Genomic DNA, 22975 nt, shown 5'->3' with positions numbered 1-22975 from the left:
TGCATGCATGTGTGCTGTTATACGTGTCTTTGAGCTGCTACAAAGAAACTTTAAATCCAGTGTGTGTGTGTATGTCATTTTTGTCAACAATGCTCTCACTTGCATGCTTCCCAAATGGGGATTAACGTAAACTTAATATCCCCATTCTAATAAATCAGGAGGTCAAGTTTCCTTTAAGCCCTGAGTCAAAAGGTATGCCTTTTTCCAGCTGAGTTTGGTTTGCTAAAAGCAGATGTGGCAAGGACTTAGAGTGACAGCATATAATATCTAGGAACTATTTTGTTTAACATACTACAAACACACTAACCCTTTCTTCACCAAAAACACTACAATAATGTGTGCATCTACTGAATGCAAGTACTAGGTAAATCTAAAGGAAAACCTGATAACAAGCATACATAAACTGATCAATCAATGGACGGCAGGTTAAACAAACAAGAAAGCATTGTGTCAAACCATTTTGAAGGAAAATCCTATCCGCAGTTAAACTACACACTAAAAAGTCCATTCATCAGTTTTTGTTCCATGGCCCTAATGTAATTTTTTATTTTATGACTTTCCATAACTTGACCAGAGTTCTTCCATGACCCAAAAACTGTATCCCAGTTTGTCAGTGTTATTTTTCAGCTTGGAAAAACTCTGCTGGAGTTGACAGCCTGTTTTCCAGTTGGGCTTGCTATGTAGAAATTACCAAAAGCCTACAGTGTTCAAAACAGCTGAAAATATTTACTGCAGCATTAAAATATCAATCAATTTGGAGCAATTATTATGGCTTATTCTGCTAACTGCTTTACTTTTGGACAATTGACTGGTCCAAGTATGTTTTTCTATAGTAAACATCCATATAAAAGAAGGATAAAATTGTGGGAAAAGAAGCCTGCATTTATTTACTTGTGTAAGATCATGCCCCTTAGATATCGTTGACAGGCGTAGCAACAGTAACTTTGGTAACAGTCAATTTTTAGTTATGATCAATGGTGTCCTCAGTGACTGATGTACCAAACGTTCTAGTTTTATTCCATGTTACATGCTTGTTGATCTTCTATGTAAATATTGAAATCTCCATGTTTTTAAGTTTTGAGGGCACATCAAACACATCAGTATCTTGATTTACTCACTGCAGGGTTGATAAAAAAAAAGAAAAGATTACATCTCAGCATTTAGCTTGGTGATTGAAATGCTCACAAAGGGACATTTCCCTGGAAGCAGCAGAGAAGCCTGGTGATATGATACCCACAAAATCTAATTATAATTATGCGCTGAAAAAACATTGCTTATGTGGCATGACGCCAGTGAAGTACAGAAACAGAAACATCACCTGCACGTTCGACTTTAGCTGATGTCATGGTTGACAACCAGTTGCCATGGATACAACATGGAACCAGTATAGCCAGTTCCATCTGTCAGAGAGAAGACGTGTAGCTGAAGAGCAGAGGGGTAACTTTTTAAAGTTTTCTAAATTAGGTGAGAGAATAACATACAAATCGTATCTTTAGATTTCATGTTGATTTTAAGAGTTTTGTGTGTAGTCACATTGCTCTATGTCTGCGTGACAGCACGATGCAAGGGTTCATAGCTTTTCAAAAGTTTATGTAAGCCAATATAAGGATCATTTAAAAGGGCTTCATCAAATTAAGAAAATTGCCATGACAGCTTTACCCTCAAATTGTTAGTGTGTACTGAACAGTATATGTGTGTGTGTGTGTGTGTGTGTGTGTGTGTGTGTGTGTGTGTGTGTGTGTGTGCGTATGTGTCTGCAGCTACTTTAAGTGTTGCTCAATCAGAGAGGAAAAAAGCAAATATGGTCAGATCTCAGTGGGTGAGAAAGAGAAATATGAGAGGGAAGGGAACAAGAAAGAAAGGAAATGACAGGCAGCTGGAGAAAACCATGACAGGGATTTGGAAAAAAATGAAAGAAAGGGGACAAGGGAAAAAAAAGATACAGGAGTGAGGAAGAGAGAAAATGAAGAGAATTAAAGCTGCAAGTAGCGATGAACTAGCCTGGATGCCAGCCGAACTTAGCCCCGCCCACAACATTTGAGGTCGGGAAGTTCGGTCTGGACTTGATCCGTTGTGGAGCAACTATGCTTGAACCAGAGCTGTACGGAACCAATCAAATTGTCAGGGCGGGCTTTATACGCTGATGGACAGATGATCAACAGTAACATAATCAAATCACCAAAGAGCACTTGGGTTGAATTTCTTTACAACAAAGATGGCTGCCATCGCGTCTGTTATAGAAGATATCGATAGCGCCTTCATTATAAAAAAGGAACAGAGAACCGCGAACCGCGATCACTTATGTTTACACATTGCCACACCTGTCCGCACGACATGGAAACTGCCGCCTCTGCCTTTGCTCTGTCGAAGCCTGCCTTTGACTTGCAGCTTCTGTAAAGTCTGTCTCCGTTGCTCTGATAGGTTGTAGGTCTATCCATTGCTCTGATTGGTTGTAGGTCTATCCAATTGAGTGCACAGGCATTTTCTTTCCTGGTTCGGTTGAAACATGCCCCATAATCACAGCCCAATGGAGCAGTATCAGACTCATATTCTGACTAGAATCTGAGTATGACGACGTCAGGCTAGCGACGCTGGCAGGACTCCGGTCGAAGAGACACTTTGCATTAAAGTTAGACTTTATTTCCTGTGTGGAGTGTGTGGCATTGGATATACATTTTTCTAATTTTGTACAACTTCCTTTGCCCACTATGTGGCGATAGAGAACACACACTATGTATACGCGATGTTGCTGAATATCATGTGTAGACCACATCATGTAAATCGGATGTTTGTCACATAAGGCTGACCTCGTGTTGCCAGTAGGTGGCACTGTGACTACGAGTCAGTATTGGTATGTACATCACCTCAGGCTGGGACTTTTATCAAGCATGTGAAGTTTTGGGCAGAAGTTTTGTCACATGAAGCTGACTTCCTATTGCCAGTAGGTGGCGCAATGACTATGAGTCAATATTGGCATGCAGAACCTTTAGCCCCTCAAAATTGGGATTTAGTTTTAGAAGTAGTAATAAACATTGCAATTTCAATAGGGCCTTCGCTGACCGACGTTGTTGGTCCTCGGGCCCTAAATGGGGAGGCAGAGAGGGAGATGATGCACGGCATGTGGGAGACAGCAAGAAAAGGCAGCACCATAAAGAGCAGAGAGAACACGAAAACATGAGGACTGGCCAGAGATCTGGTTAACCAACAGTTTTCCTACTGGTGTGGTGGTGTGTTGCGTAAGAGCTCCGTGATATGAAGGCTAGCTGAGTGTGTTTGTGCGCTGCTCTACCAGGACTGACCTGCTGATATCTGTTTACAAAGTCTCCTGCTTTGCTGCAGTATATGTGTGTGTGTGTGTGTGTGTGTGTGTGTGTGTGTGTGTGTGTGTGTGTGTGTGTGTGTATGTATGTTATGTGTGGTACCTGCTGTTTAAGTGTTTCCTGAGATCATATCTCAGGAGCGAGTGAAAGAGAGAGAGGAGCATTGAGGTGGAATGTGTAAAAACAAGAGTGAATGCATCTCCTGGAAAAAAAAAAGATTACCGGTAAGTAGCCAAGGAGCAACATGATCAGATTGGAAAATGGGTATACTGCATTAGTCATGGAGCGAGTTGTCATTCTGTACTTTACTCCTAGTCAGATCTATCATCGCAACTAGTTGGACTCAATGGCAGAATTCTGGGTTGATGGATACCACAAGTTTGAGACCCACCAAGTTACACCCCTGCTATTTAACACAAATTAAGTTTTTGACATTTTGGAGTGAAAAAATCCCCAACGTAATAAATCTCATACACTTTCTTGCCCGGAATTCAATACAAAAATTTATACAACTTTCATGCCTTTACGGTATGTGAAACTTGAAAGCCAGCAGCCAGTTAGCTTAGCTTAGCACAGTGTTTCACATATGGGGGTATGCGTACCCCTCTGTGTACTTTGGGGTCAGTCTGCGCTACACTGATTGTTATGCTTGTTACATCATGCCTTTATTTCACTGCTACAACCTTCTTTTTCTATTTGCAGTTTAGAAATGTCAGTACACTTTAAATATACAGAGTGAGAAATCAATTATATAAGGAAAACAAATAATGCTACAGGTCTAGATCCAGGAAAAAAAAACAACTATTCACTTCCTTGCATCCATAGCACAAACTATAAATACAGCTAACAAGAGTATAAAAAAGCAATTTATTAGCATGCTATTACATTGCAATGCTGAAACTTACTAACAAGCTGCTTGTTATATTCTGCCAACTTTTGTCACAATGACCTAAATATCTAATGAAGCGGACATGGATGTTGATGTTTGTTGTCATTTATCAGCTGTTCCAGATGCCTGCAGCTCTACTGTCAGGCTAACTGAAATGCTGCGCTGAAGCTGCAAAACTCCTGAGTGCAAACATATTGTGAAGGGCATCGAGCTGGAGGCAGAACTGTCACTGAGCGCAGATGAGACCAGTGGTGGAAGAAGTATTCAGATCCTTTACTTAAGTAGAAGTACTAATAAAACACACTGTAAAATATTCTGTTAGAAGTAAAAGTCCTGCATTGAAAATGTTACTTAAGTAAAAGTATGTAAGTGTCATCAGGAAAATGTACTTAAAGTATTGAAAGTAAAAGTCTTCAATGCAAAAAAATCCTCACATTTTAGTAACTGGAAACAATCATAACAGCTCTGTCAATCAACTACGTGTTTAATCGGCTAATCATTTCAGTTGCACTTGTAGGCCTGTATATTGTTGGGTAGTTGAATTTATAATTAAACATCATATTTTATAAACTATTTGCACACTAAATAAAGTGTACAAAGGTCTTAATTTGTAAAGTAATTAGTAACTGAAGCTGTCAGATTAATGTAGTGGAGTAAAAAGTACAATATTTCCCTCTGAAATGTAGTGGAGTAGAAGTAGGAAGTGGCATGAAAAGAAAAGACTCAAGTACCTCACATTTGTACTTAAGTACAGTACTTGAGTAAATGTACTTAGTTACATTCCACCACTGGAACAGGCTGTGTGTGGAATTAGTGTTCGTGAAAAAAATTGGGAATCACACAACATAATGCATCAAAATAATTCCAAAGTTTTTGTATAGGGGGGATATGATAGATTACATCATTGTACTGTTTTTCCTATCTGTAAAATAAAAAGCCTATCAAAAGCCTAAGCTGTTACTCAAGTTTAACTCCTGGTGCAATGGCAAAGAGCCATAATTAAGCACATTTTTCATCATAAGGCTTTTGAAACCGTGAGTGCTATGGAAACACAAGTGTGCGTACATGTCTCGCTGCCTCTCTGTGAGAGAAAGAGCAGCTTTAGTTTCCATGAGAACCTGCTGTATGAAGTTGATTGATTTTCATGGACCTGTTTCATGTTACAATAGCTTGTGGACACTGGAGAAGGACAACGATCCAAATTACTGGTGTAGAGAAATAAAACGTCTAAAATGATAATCGAGGTTAGTGTCCAAAACACTAACACACATCAATAATAGCGTCTCATATCCTGCAGTGTTACATTTTCACGGTTTGAAAAATATCATGAGGAGGTTAGTGAAACTATGCAAAGACAGAAAGAGAGAGAGAGAGTGAGAGAAAGAGAGAGAGAGAGAGAGAGAGAGAGAAGAAGTCAAACCAACAGGTGGTTTAAACCCCTCTTATACATTCTCTCCATTTGTCTCTTACTATCTTTCTACACTCCATTCTTCCTTATTAATCTCATATTTACTTTCAACCTCCATGTCATGGTATTTCATGTCTTCTTTCAGCCCAAATTCTTTAACCCTTTTTCACTTTTAATTTCTGTCCCTCTCTTATCTTTCAGTACCTCATGTTACAACACATTCACATGCAGTGAAGAGGCTGCACAATACAACATTTCTGCCTTTTTGCATTTAAATGTCAATTTAAATTGTGTGGGCTACTGGGGAGGCTGATATATTCAGCAGTTATGTGCTGATATGTGTGTGTGTGTCACAGATGAGGGAGTGAGATTTTAAAGGTGAATGCAGCTATTTTCATCTCTTCTTCTCTGTTAGATTAGTTTTTCCATCTGTTTTTCCATATGTCTGTGTGTGTCCACACCCCTGTTATCAGTATGTGGCAGATATCCCTCGTCCCTCGGTTAGGACGTAAAAGTAAGATATATATATATAGTATTCTGATAGAGAATCTGAAGAGGAGGGTGGTGGATGTTTTGTGTCACTAAAACAAAAATCGGCAGTATAAGTATTGGTAACCTTTGACTCTGGGAATCTTTGACAGACATTTTTTTTTTATTTTTTAAAAACATTTTATAGACCATCAATGATTTGATTAATCTTGAAAATATTCAGCAGATTAACCGATAATGAAAATAATCATTAGCTGCCATCTCAATGTGTGTAAACCTCTGGGCCCCAGAGTGGTGATGAGGCACTGTACATGTGACATCACAGAGCCACAAACATGCTCTGTGGGGGAAGTCTCATAGATGACATCAGGCCAAAGATGTACGTAGCTATGTGTGTTTGTGTGTCTCTGCACAGCAGATAGATATTCATTTCGCTCACCCACTTTCCAAAGCATAATTAATTAATTAATGCGGATTCCTGTCTGCTGCAAAACACACATTAGACTTAACCTCCACTTCTTGTTTGTCAAGTGTTACTCAAGTGTTACTCAAGTATCGATAGAATTACCAGTTGATCCACATGGATACAAAGCCTTTTTCCCATCATATCTAATTGACTCCCACAAACAGTGAACACTGCGTGGATTAATCCGTGGGAATGTAACAGTGATCAGGAGTGAGAATAACAGCCCAGTGCAGCTATGGATAAACCTGTGATAAACACAAAGTTGTGACATAGACTGAAGTACATGTGCTCACCAAATCCTAAACACATAATAATAGCTACACACAAGGGGCAAAGCTCTCTTCACTGCATCAATGGAGCAATTGTTATAGGTGTGGAAATGAAGAATTCTCCATCTCTACAGTGTTTGTTTATCTTTTTCTCTCTCTCGTATTTGTTGGCGATGATGTTGTGTGGGTAGCACATTGATCGATGGTCGGCCTGGCTACAGCTGAACTACTCTCCACTGTCATTCCACCACTAATATTTTCACATCCAACAGCTAAAAGATGATATTAAAGTGCCCATATTATGAAAAAAATCACGTTTTCTGGGATTTGGGGTGTTATTTTGTGTCTCTGGTGCTTCCACACGCATACAAACTTGGAAAAAAAAAACATCCATGCTGTTTTGAGTGAGATACGAGTTTCTGAATGTATCCTGCCTTCAGTCTCCAGGTGAGCTGTTCAAAATCGGCAGGGCCGTCTAAGTCATTGGCCGAAACATTTGGTGTGTGCTAACCACTTTAGCTAATACAGTACATCAGCTAGCTGTTTCTCCAACTTCGGTCAGTACAAGGCAGGATTAGCCGGGAGACTTCTTCTAAACGAGGGCACACTTCCAACTTTGCGTGGAATACCTGCAGACAAGGGACATGTAAGTAGTTCTATACAATTTATTTAGTAGATTAGGGTGAACTCGTGTTTCTTGTAGCAGTGTTTTGCCATTGAGAACGAGGTGGCTAACCACTAGCATCGCTAGCTTCTAGCTAGTAGTCCTTACCTAGCTACTGCGCATGTGCAACTCCCAACAAAGATGGGATAGAAGTGTGATGCCTCACTCTGTAGCTAAAACAAAGAGCTCAACACACAGGGTCAAAAGAGGAGCTGCAGCAATGTGCAGTACAACAAAAAATATGGTGTTTTTTGAAAATTAAATCATGTAAACCTATTCTAGTACAACCTCAGAATACAATTATGAACCTGAAAATGAGCATAATGTGGGCACTTTAAGAAAATAGACATAGATAATCAGTTAGTGTATGTTTCAAAAACTTAGACTAAGAAAAATTACATAGACCCCTTAATCCAAAAGTTCTAGGAATTGACCAAATGCAAGTGTTAATGATTTCAAAAAAGTATTTTACAGATACGTCCCAGATGATTTGAAGATGGCAGGCCTGTTTTTGCATATTCTGACCCAGTAAGGGCTCTATAAATGCTCTATAGTGCAATCTATAAATAATGCTGAAGAATTGGGTCAAGTGTCTCAATTGCTATAGTTACAATTTGTGGATAGGAGGAGTTCAGTGAAAAAATGTTAAAGCTTCATAAGCCTTATAATTTATTTGCACTTTTCAAAACTAAGTAAAAAAAAAAGCTTTACAGCAAAAAAAGCACAGAAAGTCCAATTAATGCAGAAATGCAAGTTTATAGAATTAGTTTTTAGTAGAAGTTTATAGGAAGTCACTGAGCTACATTTCAACATTTTAAGTCTGTATCCATCGGTTGACTGCTAGCAGCACTTATGTTGCAGGATCTGAGGTTGAGTTTAGGTACATATCGACACAAAAACTCACAATAATGAAGTGCTTCAAAGCCTCTGAACACCCACACAGGTTATTTCAGTTATTGTGGCTGATTAGACCTTGGCTCAGGTTAAAGTGGGCCGGAGTTTAGATGGGAATTTAGTAGGTCACAAATCTTTTCTACCAGTAAGTATGAAAAACCTCCATTTGTCCTGACCTAAAAGGTGCAACAAAAATAACAACAGACTCAGGGAGATGTTAATCAATCAGTCTATACACACCAGCACAGTCCTGGGAAGAGGTCCAATCATCCAGATTAACTGAAAACATCTGTGTGGGTGTTCAGGGCCTAAGTAATGAGTACAACCTTAAAATCAATCGTAATCAGCCAATGCAAAGAGGATACATTTTAGTTAGTTAACAGTTAACAGTCTATATGTAGCATTCTAAACTTAAAACTTTAAGATGAAACCATGAATAACCATCTTGAAGTAAGAGAGTGATATAAGCATCAGATTTTCAAAACTTTAAGATGAAACCATGAATAACCATCTTCAAGTAAGAGAGTGATATAAGCATCAGATTTTCAAAACAATAGGAAGTTGATAAAAAAAGAAAACACTTAACTTGATAATCAAAAGTTGGATTCAAATTGAAGATAACTCCTAAATATCTAGACTTAACAAAGAAAGCCAGGTTTCTAAAATGTATTATTAAATTCTGATGTGTTTACAGTAATGACTCAAACAGGATTTTTCTTCATTTCATTGAATTGGAGGAAGTTAATTGTCAGTTTTTTAGGGATGTCCGACTGCTGGTTGTTCCTGATTTTACAGATACATAAAGTTGGGTGTCATTGGCATGGAAATGAAAATTAATGTTATGATTACTTATTATTCAACCTAGTGGCATAGATACAAAAAAAGAAGGGACCTAGGACAGAGCCTTGAGATTCTCCACAGTTCAGAAGGGCAGTAAACTTAACCACTCAAGAGCAGTGTTTGTAATATATGTCTCCGAGACAACAAATTGAGATATTATGATCTATTCTATTGCATCAAATGCAGAGCTTAATTCAATACAAATCTGGACCGGCCCTTCACCAGCATCACTAGCAAGGAGGAAATTATTGTCACCTTAAGTAGAGCAGTGTCTATCAGTGGTATGCTTTGCCAAATAAAAACTTGAGATCATGGATAAGGAGATGTTCTTTATTAGTTTATATCAAATTATGTAATCACTGCGTTTTGACATGAAACAGTAACAAAGATATTTCCTGTAGACGTCAAATAATAATTTTTGCTGGTAAACTAAGTCACACTGAGTCTGTAGAGAGACAATCAGGTCAATGTCTTCTGGGTTAAAAAGGGCAACATTTGAATATATTATCAGCTCTGCATGGGGAGATAATACATGGAAACACACAGCTGTGTTCACTCATACCACACACCCACACTCATTTAATACAATGCACTCAGTTGTTCATGTCTCTCTTATATTAGCCACCTTACTAATTCCACCCTTTTAGTTCCTTAATTCCCCAGACACACGCACACCCTCTTTCCCCACTCGTGACCCTTCCACATCCTACATACCGTGTTTTTACTCCAGGAATTTGGTTTACTCTCTCTCAAACACACACACACACACACACACACACACACACACACACACACACACACACACACACACACACACACACACACACACACACACACACACACACACACACACACACACCGAATCCGGACCCCTGCATCTTGATGTAACACAGTTGGTATTCAAAGGAGGGGGGTTGGAGGAGGTCTTGAACACCAGCTCCAGATGTTAGTAAAAAAGTATTGCACACTCACTTACTCGCACCAATGTCACTTAAAAATCCAATGTTTGTAACTTCATATGTCATTTGACATTTTATGGATAGTTTTATTCTAAGAAAAAAGACGAAATATTCACTTCAATTCAACAAGTTTGTTGACATGCCAGGTTAAATAAAGAAATAAAATGCCTCCTCTTTGCCAAAAAGTATTTTTGACATTATTTCCATGCTACCGTATCAACAGTACTGCTACTATACGGCCGTTCAAAGTATGGTACTGTACACAACCTCAAACGCTTTGTCGAAGCAACAAGAAACAACCCCACATTTGTCTTGTCCCTTGCAGTAAATGTCTGGGTGGCAGGCAGAAATCGTGCACAGATGATCACACAGGCTGAATCGCTGGCTACCTCCAGACAACTCCTGTGCTGTGTCCTGTTACATTAGAGCCGACAGGCAACATCTTTTCCCTATTATCCCGGGTAAAATGAGAAACCAAGTCAGGGACCAGGACAAGTAAGAGATGTCAGAGAGCCTGACCTGAGCCATCATCTCATTTTGTATTGTTATAAACGAATGGCCAGAGATTACTATGTTTTCATAGCAGGGCCTCAAAGACATTTAAAAAATAATGTGACAAGCGAGAAATGAAAACCGTTTGTCTATTCATGACGGTGAACATCTTTACAACATCTGCAAAGACAGAGGTCTGAAAAAAGGTGTTTACTGCAGTTGTGGGTCTATTTACTGCTGAAGATCATTGTAGAGAGCATCTCTTCTGTTGTTCTCTCTCTCTCTCTCTCTCTCTCTCTCTCTCTCTCTCTCCCTCTCTCTCTCTCATGACCACGAGTGTTACTATTTGTGTTTATTTAATTCTGACCCCATGACCTCAAGCCCTGACCCTTAAAAACAGTGCTCTCTGTCCATCGTTTTCTCACGCAGATCTCTTTCACTCCATAACTGCAAAGATGCACATGTTTAAATTCTCTAGGAGGATTTTGTGAAAACTGTTAAGCCTCTCCTGTGTACTTCTTCTCCATGTTTGACTTGTTTAGTCTCTGCTGGTGTTTAGATGGAGTTTGTTAAGGTTTCACCACCTGTGACACACATTGTGTCCTCTTATTGCTGATGAACAAATGCACATAAACTTGTATGCTCGAGTGAGCATACACACACACTCACACACACACACACACACACACACACACACACACACACACACACACACACACACACACACACACACACACACACACACACACACACACACACACACACACACACACACACACACACACATACACACTGAATAAAAGACAATGTGTTGTGGATCCCCCTCTTCTTTCTCTAACTGTTTTAACAGATGTGTGTGTGAGTGTGTGTTTGTGTGTGTGTGTTTGTGTGCTCTATAGAGAGCAGATGATCACTTACTTATGATGTAGTGAAGTTTATTCCAACACAAAGTGCTGTTTGCATGTTAGTGTGTTACAGTAGTACGCAGCTGGATCAGTCATCTGGACTACTGCAACTGCTTTATACATTTTGTGTCTGATTGAACCAAACCATTATGTTTCAAAGCTCTTGGAAATAACCTTATTAAAAGTCAAACTCATAATGGACTCATTACTGTAAAAAGAAAAAAAGACGTACGACGACGAAAAATGTGTACGCATGTTTCTGCAAAACTCCATCTCCTCCCTTTTCTTTCTGTCTCTCTTTCCCTTTCTCACACACTTTATATCAATCCTCACGTTTTTGATATCTTTCCGCTGCTCTAATCCCGATGCTGACTGTTACCATAGCAATGACTTTCCGTGTACTTCCTAACAAGCCCGGTGTTGCTAGCCTAGAAATCTGGACGCACCCATATCGGCAGCACATGTAATTTGCAGCCAGGGGGTCTAGCAACTTTCCGTTGGTTTGCGAGCTGGAAAAGCCAAACTCTAGCCGGGCCAATCACATCATGTATAGAGTCGGTGGGCGGGCTTAACATAATGACGGCAGAGTTACGACGGTTCCGCGTGAATTCCCTACTACTTGAAGACAAAGACGATGGCTGCTACTGCTGGCGAACAGTGGTCTTTCGAATCGGCTTTGGCCGCGACTCTGGAAGACTTGGAGTTAAGCTTTTCTTTAAGAAAAGAACAAAGAACGGCACTGAAGTCATTCTTGTAAAAAAGGAAGATGTGTTCGGAGTTTTGCCGACTGGATACGGCAAAAGTTTAATCTATCAACTAGCTCCGCTATCTTCTTCGTTGCTTTGGTTGGTTGTAGCGCTATCCTATTGCGTGCAGAGGTAATTTGAAAGACAACCGTTTATCCCGCCCCTCGGAATGAGCCCTGCCAATGGTGTGGGTCTGGCTTGTCAGGCTACGGTGTTGCACCAACCAACCAGAAGTGCAGCAGGACTGGAAAGAACAACAGCAAAAGACCACAGTATGTTTGTGCATGTGGTGGAGGCTTCACCACCAACCGTGAGGGAAAATTCAGGCCAGGGAGAGGTGGGAGAGGAGAGCAAAACAATATATCTCCCCCACAATGCAGCCACTTCCATGCCAGGACCATGGCTGTCTCCATGTGGCTGTAGAACAAATTTCATGGTGACTTCTGATACTGTATATCCCTGTTTATCTGTCTGCACAACATTATTTAAAGGAAAAAAATATCCATCACAATATCAAATGTGACCAAAAGTCAAAAAACAAAAGATATTTTATTTACTATGCTTTACTACAACTACTTTTCTATTATGAGAACTTTTAATTGATTATCAAACTTTTAATTGATTATCAAACTTTTAATTGAATATCAAACTTTTAATTGATTATCAAACTTTTAATTGATTATCAAAATAGTTGCAGAATAATTTTGTGTGCATGTGTATGTGCTTGTAAGTTAAAAAAAGGTTCTGGTGAGAAAGTGACACCTGACACTATCTTGAGCTTTAATGACACACCCACATGACACACTTGAGCATGTGTGTGTGAGCACGCGGGAGACAGTGCACTGACACCTCAGGTGTGTGTTAAGGTAAGATGATACGTCTCAAACTGGAGTCATTATGTTCTTGTCCCTATTAAAACGTCTCTTCCCTTAACTATACAACAGGTACAGGCAGACTCTCTCTCAATCATTGTTTCTGTTAAATGTGTGCTATTGTCTGCTGGCCAGCAAATAATTGAGCATGTAAGTGGACAGAACACTGTTTAAGAGACGATAGCAAAGAAAGTGACTGAACTGAATACAGTTACCTTTAATTGTGTCACAGACAAGATGTGTTTTTTACCCTCTGAGGTTCAGTTCAGGTCTGTTTTATAGAGCCCACTTTATTTGACTTGGCTTTAAATGACTAATTACCAAAGTAATGTAAAAGACACACAATGCATATTATTGTTTACATATATTATTTTCTAAGTGAAAGTGCACTGATTCACATGCTGCTTGTTCAGCAATTCACTTATGTTAACACATATTGCGCAATGATGATGGCTAAAAGAAATTGGTTAGATAAGGATGACAGCCAGGGAAATATTTGTTGTAACTTTAAACTTAGGGGTTTGGTGAGCAGACTTATTATTGAGTGTGAGTCAAAAGTAGTTTAAAAATGAGTGATGTGCTCAGTGACAGTGGCATTCCTCTTCAACAACGGCCTTTGAGTCTTCGTGGCCAACTACAACAATAAAAAACAGCTGTTGGCTATACAGCACCCCTACGCTTACCAGCTTATATAAGGTTATGTAATTCACTGTCGGTCATGATCAATAGTCACGTCCTATTAAGGCCTGAAAATTGGATTTCTAACAGCCCAACATGACTCAACTGTAATCTTGTTGTGCCAGAGAGCATTGGTGAAGAAATGAGCAAAATAGAGAAAACTGATTTTTGTTCATGTTTTATAGTTTGTGATATTATGTTAGAAATTCAGTAATAAAATGAAGGAGGCAAAAACACAACCTTTGTTTCTATACACACTGCATATTGTATGTAGACTCAAGAATGTACACACGCAGACACAGAAGCAAACACAAAAGAAACCTGGGGGATGAGCGCTACGAGTGAGAATGTGTAGCAATTACACTGAGGAAAAATACAGGCAGTGTCATGTAACCTGGGGAAAACACACACATACACACAAACACACACACACACACACACACACACACACACACACACACACACACACACACACACACACACACACACACACACACACACACACACACACACACACACACACACACAAAACCCTTAGTGAGGAAATTTATTGGACAAATGTGCAAGTGATTACAGTTGAAATGTGCGCAGTCTGTTGTGTGTCTTTTCGGGCCTTAGACTGAAATCTGTAAAAATCCTATTGTTTTTACAGAGAAGAGTGGAAGGGGATAAAGAAAACAAACTGTAAAACTTTTTGAGTTTTAGTGACACGATTTCACATATGAGTCCAGTGCCACATTTCTAATATTGACTCACTTTAACCAGATCATTTCTAATAAGGAGATAACTTCCACTCTCGGGAAAACTTGCGGCTTCTGAACTGGTTGCAGTTCCACTCTGGTTCAATATGAGGGTGCTCACGGGCGAGTGCAGAATGAATGGAGGTCTATGGAGCTATACCCCTCAAAATCCACTTTTCTCAGGTTATAAAGGGGAGGCAAAGAAAATATACATTGCTAGGTGTTAGATTTGTTTAAAGGTCCCATGGCATGAAAATTTCACTTTATGAGATTTTTTAACATTAATATGCGTTCCCCCAGCCTGCCTATGGTCCCCAATTGGCTTGAAATGGTGATAGGTGTAAACCGAGCCCTGGGTATCCTGCTCTGCCTTTGAGAAAATGAAAGCTCATATGGGCCGATCTGGAATCTTGCTTGTTATGAGGTCATAACAAGCAAGGTTACCTCCCCTTTGCCCGCCCAGAGAATTTGGCCAACCCATGGGAGAGAGACATCATGGCTTTCAAACGAGAAAAGTGGCAGTTGGTCAAGGCCACACCCCCACCCTCCACCTTGTCCCGCCCTCTCTCCTCCTCAATAGCTAGAGACACAAAAATGGCACATCCTAAGGAAAGCTCATTGTGGGACTGGCTCTAGTGGCTGTAATTCTGCACCAAGGCTGAATTTCGGGAAAGAGACTTCAGATATAGTATTAGGGGACCACTAAGGTCTATATAAAAGCATCCAAAGAGCACCATGTCATGGGACCTTTAAAGTCGCTTTTTTGTTCTAAAAAGCCTTTTAAAATGTCAATGACGTCATACACATCGTACGGCCAGAGATACTGCTTTACGGCAAGCTCTGAGTCACTTCCTTTTTTCTCTCTCGAGGCATCGACAACACAGCTGACAGGTTAGGCTCTCCCTGTCAATACACGTGCTAGAAAGAGTTTTGGTTTACTAATGTTTTAAAGACCACGCCGAAATATTCACAGACGGACGTAGACGGGCTCTGACATTCTGGTTGCGCTTCGGATGCCATCAAGCGGGATCTCTGGTCGTAATCAGTCCTTCACTGACCGATCAGCATTCATTAGCAGAATGCTAGCGTGTTATGGGCAACACCGACTCAACCTGTAAGAAATCGAAAGGACATAAATACTCGTTCATTCAACTTTCGACCTATAATCCATGTTGAACTTTCAAAAACTACAATTACATCTGAGATTTCTCACGACAGTCAGGCAAAAGAGAAAAATTTTGCCGTCTAGCTCGATAGACTCCCATTCATTTTGCACTCGCCCGCAATCACCCCCAGTGGAACTCTGGTGGAACTGCAACCAAATTCGGTAAATTGGGGCTTAATAGGGAGTGAACAGGCTCTCCGTAGATGGGGCTCTGCTTTAACACAGCCCTCATATTTCCTCTTGTAGTGGTTTTCAAAGTCTGACACTGTGGCGGTTGTGAAGTTGGTTAGTTGTTTTTTTAGCCTTTATTTGTTCACATTTTGGCTAACTGCCACCATTAAAAGTATGCAGAGTTACTTAGCTATTAGCGGTTTCTGTTTGCAAGGAAAATGGAAGCAAAAGCAAGGCACGACCAGTTAGTCCTGTTCTCTGGCAGCCTGGGAGTTGAATGTTTACAGACTATTTTACAATCTTCAGCAAAAGGCAAGGTGTTGAAAACCTACAGTTCACAAAGGCACATACGCTACACCCACACCCACCGTCAACCTGTTCAAAAACTGCCCCCCTTACTGCCCCACCCCCTGCCCCACTGAGGGGGGCCCACTTCTTGAAACTCCTTCCAACTAATCTTCAAGGTTGTTATTGGCTGCCCTCACTCTTGGGTTCCCTCATTCCAAATGCTGTCTGCCCCCCATCTGTCCCTCATGCTTTCTCTCCTGCTTTTTCATAAACAATAAAAATATGAGAATAAATGTGCTGCTCTCAGCAGTCTCACTGAAACATCTCACAGCAAACTGAGTTGACTTTTACAGCTACGAAAGACAGACAGACACTAAGACAAAGATTTATTTTTAGCTATGATTAATCACTTGGTGATTAATGGTTTCATTGCTGATCAGTCTGCTTTCCCCTCTGCTTTTGTGGCGCTAATTACACTGCACTGACTGCCAAAGCTCCTTGCCAGCCACATGGACGAATGACTACACACAATACGTAAAATGCTGTATCAGCGTGCAGTGTCAATACTGAGTCTGCATAAATGTGGTGGAACAGCTTCCTTTGAGATCGGACAGGAAACAGAGACATCCAACTCCATGCAGACTATAAAGGTACCAAGCAAGTGACATTGGCAGGTTTCAATGCTCCAGCTCCAAAAGGAGGTAGTTTATGGTCAGTCACAGTGTAAATAAAGTTAAAGTCAATGTTCCAACAGCAGTTAAAACATTGTCCTCCAATTTTCCTACTTTTCATTTGCACTGCTGATGCCTTTTGGCTCATCCTACCAAACTTTCTTTCCATCCTTTCATTAGAGTCATTAAAGAGAAAAAGAGAAACAAGAGACCTCTAAGCATTTCCTGAGCTGGGCCAATCCGATCCCAGCATGCACTGGGAGTTCTCCCCACAGGTCACAAAGGCGGAGCTGAACAAAGACACAAACACATTTAACATTTAACTGATTGGCCCTGTCACTGCTCTTGTAGAAATAGGGCCTGAGTGCCGCTCACATATGGGCAGGGCAAACCTAAGTGAAAACACATGTTTGTGTAAATGCAGAAAGCAGAAGTTGAGCGGCCTCGACTAGATGATCGGGGCCATGAGAAACCAAAGCCGATCAGACATTTTCATCCCAGCAGAGACGGAGCGGACGGAAACACATCCTGTTGTCCATGTCGACATGAAATAACCAAACAGTGAATAAAAAAAAATTAAAACAACCGTATCCAATGACTATTGAGAATTATGCAACCAACTGTGACATGCAGTATGTGTAAATATGTGTAAAACACAGGAAAATGAGATGTGAATGGCCTGTAAAACAACATTCCCTCTGGGAATATCATTTCACAATATATATTATATCTATAGGCATTCAGAATCTCCCAACCAGCCGTCTTTATTCATATTTCTTTTACAATTTCTGTGGATTTCCTGTTCTGCAGAGTCACTGCGTTGTCCGTTGCCAGATTCCTAACTTCTGACGGGTCCGCCCTCTGACCTCTCTTGCCCTCTTGGACCTCTAACACAATATGTGGAGCGCTTTGAGCTAGCCATGTTCTTCCTCCAGGACACACACATTAAAGAACAAACATACACACTAAACATGCAGGGCAGGATCCAAACTTGCATGACACCTACTTATCGAATCTAAAACTGGCAAAGCAGCGAGAGTCTGGGGTGAAAGCATGTTGGAGCTGATGAGTATCTGTTCGAGGGATGACTCATTATGTGCAATCTGTTTGCTAATGTGCTTAGTGTTTTTAACTCTTGTGTGTTTGCAAGTTGCAAGAATGCTTGTGGACAAAAGGTGTCCTAGAGGGGCTGCGATTCACACATTTGCTTCATAATATATAATATATATAATATAATCTGGTAATTTAAGATCCAGAGTCCCGATTAGTTAAATCATTCATCAGGTTAAAACATATAGGTAAAACTGGATAAAAGTAGCCTAGAAATCAAAATTTGCAGCCAGGGTCAGTCTAGCAACTCTCTGTTGGCTTGCGAGCTGTAAAAACCAAACTCTGGTCAGGCCAATCACATCATGTATAGAGTCGGTGGGCGGGCTTATGGCTGCTGCTGCTGGTGAACAGCGATCTTTTGAATCGGCTTTGGCCGTGACTCTGGAAGACTTGGCGTTAAGCTTTTCTTTGAGAAAAGAACAAAGGACGGCACTGAAGTCATTCTTAAAAAAGGAAGATGTGTTCGGAGTTTTGCCGACCGGATATGGCAAAAGTTTAATCTATCGACTAAAGCTCTACTACCTTCTTCGTTGCTATGCTTGGTTGTAGCGCTATCCCATTGCGTGCGATTGGAATTTGACAGACAACCGTTTATCCTGCCCCTCGGATTGAGCCCTGCCAATGGTTAGTTCCCAGACCCAACATCTTCATGTGGGTCTGGCTTGTCAGGCAAGGATAAAAGGTCAATTCATGACAGCTTCTGGCAGACAACCACAATGTTGATGCACGCGCAGAGGGGATATGATGCCATTGACAGCCGACCAAATGTAACAGTAACCTTGAATATAATTATTTCTCTGGGTTTGAACATTGTTGGAAACATTTGGTATAATGTAAGTACACAATGCAACAAAATATATAAAATAAGTCTAGTCATTTATAGACATTTTAATGCGGAAATGTTAGAGTTGCTAGTAGGTTTACATGATCAGCTTCTATGAGCCTGAGAGTGCACCTCAATTTCTCTATACCAACCAGGAGGCCGGCAGCTAATGAGATACATTTGAGCAAAACAGGAGAACCTCACACCTTAATAGTTCCACTATAGACCTCCCCTAGAAATCACACACCATTACGTTCAAATTTTGAACAAACAAAAGCATTACAGAGAACCAAATTAGAGACTGTACAATGTCCACTAGTGTCCTGCTGTGGTGGAGGAGGGCCAGCTTACCTTCTTCACAGCCTTCGACGGTGACCTCCTGGTGGGCTTCTGCACCTGGATGGTTAGTGGGACCGGCTGCTTGGACACCGAGCCGTTCTCCCGCTTCTTGCTGGGGGAGGATGGGACCGAAGATGGGGGAGGTGAGGGGGAGGCTGGGGGAGAGGAGGAGGAGGAAGGAGGCCCGGCCACGAGGACAGCCATATCCTCTGTGGCTGTGAGGCGGAGGCTGCGTAGACTTTCATACGTCTCATGGTCCACCACCAGCAATCTGGTCTCATTGTCCACAGCTTTGATCCGCTGTACCACCTGAGGGATGGGATAGGATGGTAGTTTACTGGTGACTTAATTTGAAAAAGCATTAACATAACATAAAAGTCAACGCACAATTTGGCTACAGAGAACCACTACAGACTGCAGCTATCGAAGAATTAGTCCAATCACATCAATATGAACATTATTAGGTTAACCAGTCCCTCTAAAAGCATCTGGTCAGCGCTAAAACATCCAAAGTATTTAACACATTCACACTTCTTAGACATGTGGGCATACAGTGCCTATCAGACTGGTGATAGAAATATGTCAACATTGACCAAAATATCAATGTTTATGTACTGTAAGATGGCAATTCATAATTTTTTCAAGCACAAAGCAAAATTGTTGATGGTTCCAACCTCACAAATGCTTTCCACTGTCTTCACATTAAAACAATTGAATGTCTTTGGTTCTGTCTGACAAAACAAGACATTAGATGAAATCATGGGCTCAGGGAATCAATTATGAGGCCAAAACATGCTTTGAATCAATCCTTTATATAATTAATTCACATCTAAATAATTTTGTAGAAACATCCCTCAACATACTGGGCAATGAATACGTATACGTATTCATTGTTAGAGATTGTTACCTTAGAGATTGTTACCTATAGGCTTTAGGTAACATCATTATTTGACAACACAATTAACTGATGCCCAGCATCCTTTGTGTTAACCACAATTAAAAGCACCCGGTCAGCAGAAATGTTCTTAGAGCTTCAAACAAAATAATCAACTGTTTTTTTTTTTTTCATCTTCGCTGCAACAAGGTTACAGAGAAACCTAATATACAGTGAGATTGTTGGTGCTGATGGTCAACAAGGTTACAGAGAAAACTAATATACAGTGAGATTGTTGGTGCTGATGGTCCTCTGTGTCTGTGAGCTTGGGGAAATTATTATCTGCGCCTGCTGTCTATATCTGACCCCCAGCCAGGACACAAACAGTCTTCTCAGCCTGCTTAAAGCCCTTTGAAGTGCCTACCTGCTTTCCAAAGAAAGGGACTGTGCAGGTTAGTCACATTAAATGAAGCATTTGAAAGTGCAACTACGGTAAAGACAGGTTTTTAATAAAAGCAACATGTGGTTTCATGTGGGCAAACTGTCGGGGCTATAAAAGAAGCTGACCAAAAAAATTCTATGTTTCACAGTTTGTTTCCCACCACGCCAGGAGGAGGTAGGGTATGTTGTTTGCCTGATGAAACCGTCCCATGCCACGCTGATGTGTCAGGATGCACGCACCAGCCAGTGTGACCTGTTGATAAACCACTGCACAGGCAACTATAACGCTCGTCCTGTAGCAGATGAGGTAAAACCACAAATATGAATGTACATCTAGAATACTTGCCTGGTGGTGTGTCTCTTTCTCCACGTTCACCCCATTCACTGCAACCACACGGTCCCCGGCGCGCAGTCCTGTCGCTTCTGCAGGGGAGCCAGGCTCCACTTTGCGAATGAATTGTCCGCTCTTCCCTTTCTCGCCATGCAAGTGAAATCCATACCCGCTCTCCGCTTTTGCCATGACACAAAGCCGTGGTTTCCGCTCGCTGGCCATTTCCCACTGGCGTTTTAAACCCCTGCAGCGTTCAGTTAAAATATACTAACTAAATGCAAATATGTTTAGGAGAGCGGGCGCAAGGCTGAACTTACAGAGCGAAAACATATACGATACGCACGCTTTCCCCCATATTAAAGAAATAAAAATAAAAAACAATGTAAACAGCTTCTAACGTAGGGTACTTTAAAATAAGAAATCCCACTGATAAAAATACATGCAAAAAAATGTAGCAAACTTTAAGAAAACGATGCGACTAGTCCTCGTGATCGTGTGTCCTCTGTCCAGCTGAAGCGCACTGCTGGCGACTCCAAAACTGATCCGTCGCAGCGCGCACAGACTTCAGAGCTTCCAATAGAGCATCATTGAGGTTCCTGCAGACGTGTTAAAGTCAAAAAGCTCACCTCTCCCTCCACATTGATCCATAACAACTGATCAGAGAACATGGATGCAGTTATAGTTTGCGCAGGGTTAGCGCCTTGTGCGCAATAGCACCACCTCCCTCTGGCCAGGCTACCTGTTTGTTTCACTGAAGAAAGTGCAATATTCAGGGCATAGACAGAGGATTCAAAGTTAAACAATACTGCCCCTGGGTGGCAGGAAATAGTTTGTGAACAATGTCATTAAAACTGATGAGTGCGATGCCAAAGTAAGCATACAGTACTGTAAATAGACTATTTAAATACACATCTTCTCAACTCAATGAACAAGATGCAACAGTAACATTCATTTAAACCTGTTTAAAACTATTAGCCATGAGAGGCCTGACTGTGTATAATCTTAAGGCCAGGTTCTTGGCTAATTAATTGGAAATATTCATTGAATCTTAAATCAAGAATTGCCCAGTCCTGGTCCGGAGGCCAACCAATCATTAGGCCTACTGGTGTGACTGCTGTTGTAAATCATAATCACATTCATTACATGGTGCTGTTGTATTATTACAAAACATATATAATTGACAACAGTTAGACTGTTCATATATCATATCTTTACTAATATAATTATCCCAATACTGATGTTACATCTATGTGTAATGATAACACAACAAATCTGTTGAACTATTGATATTAATAAGAATATACTTATTCAGCCCTTAAATTAATGTAGTGTTGCAGTTCCTCACGGTGACCACTGGAGGGCAGTAAACACTCAGGATTTTACATACACACATACACACACACACACACACACACACACACACACACACACACACACACACACACACACACACACACACACACACACACACACACACACACACACACACACACACACGTCAACCGTCCACTGCTCTAACATCAAGGTAGACACAATATCAAACTGACATTTTCGGTCAAAACTATAATTTGTGACCACCGGAAGTAAACAAAGGCAGTTTTTTCTTTTCTTACAAATATAATTAATACAGGTAGCCTAATAACACCAGTAGGCTACTAACATGGCTACTAATAGCCTACCTTAATAGGTAGATATAAGAAAAAGCAGCTTTTTACAGCAATGAAAAACAAACAGGCAATTATTATTCCCATTATGCTGTCCTTCTGATTTTTCTGTCTTCAGCAATAGCACCATTGGCTCAATGCATCACTTCCTCTATCAGCTCCTCTTGAGAACACACACAAGCATAGCATTGTTTGTCAGCTCTGGAGCACTGACTCGCTCACTTTTTTTTACCCAGACGCCCACTTGCTGATAGATGGTCTATAATCTTGATGACCGTTCCATTTAATAGCCTACATCAGTTTCCTGTCAGGCCAGGAAGGAATGTCCTTTTCATGGGGCGGCTTAAGTGAATTCAGTTTCAGCAGAGACAACACAATGACAGCAAAAGTGTTTTACTGTATATTGGTGTTCCTTCTTGGAGGTTTATTTTATTTCTAGATTGATGTTAGCATGTTCTGGGGAACAA

The 22975-nt window shown here is 40.7% G+C and overlaps 1 protein-coding gene across 1 annotated transcript in view; it reads right to left on the bottom strand.

Annotated features, from left to right (window-relative positions):
* LOC120574313 (Na(+)/H(+) exchange regulatory cofactor NHE-RF2) overlaps positions 1–21601 on the bottom strand; it is a 40171-nt gene extending 18570 nt beyond the window's left edge. The window contains exons 1-2 of the mRNA XM_039824606.1: positions 20860–21601; positions 19211–19507 (exon numbers count right to left, since the gene is read on the bottom strand). Coding sequence (XP_039680540.1) covers positions 19211–19507; positions 20860–21066 — 504 coding nt within the window. The 5' untranslated portion in view covers positions 21067–21601. The remainder of the gene's footprint in view (positions 1–19210; positions 19508–20859) is intronic.
* Between the last annotated feature and the right edge of the window lie 1374 nt (positions 21602–22975).

The sequence above is a fragment of the Perca fluviatilis genome, chromosome 15 (assembly GCF_010015445.1).
Source record: "Perca fluviatilis chromosome 15, GENO_Pfluv_1.0, whole genome shotgun sequence".
NCBI lineage: Eukaryota > Metazoa > Chordata > Actinopteri > Perciformes > Percidae > Perca > Perca fluviatilis.
Note: the sequence above shows the minus strand (reverse complement) of the source record. Positions and strands in the feature narration are given on the sequence as shown.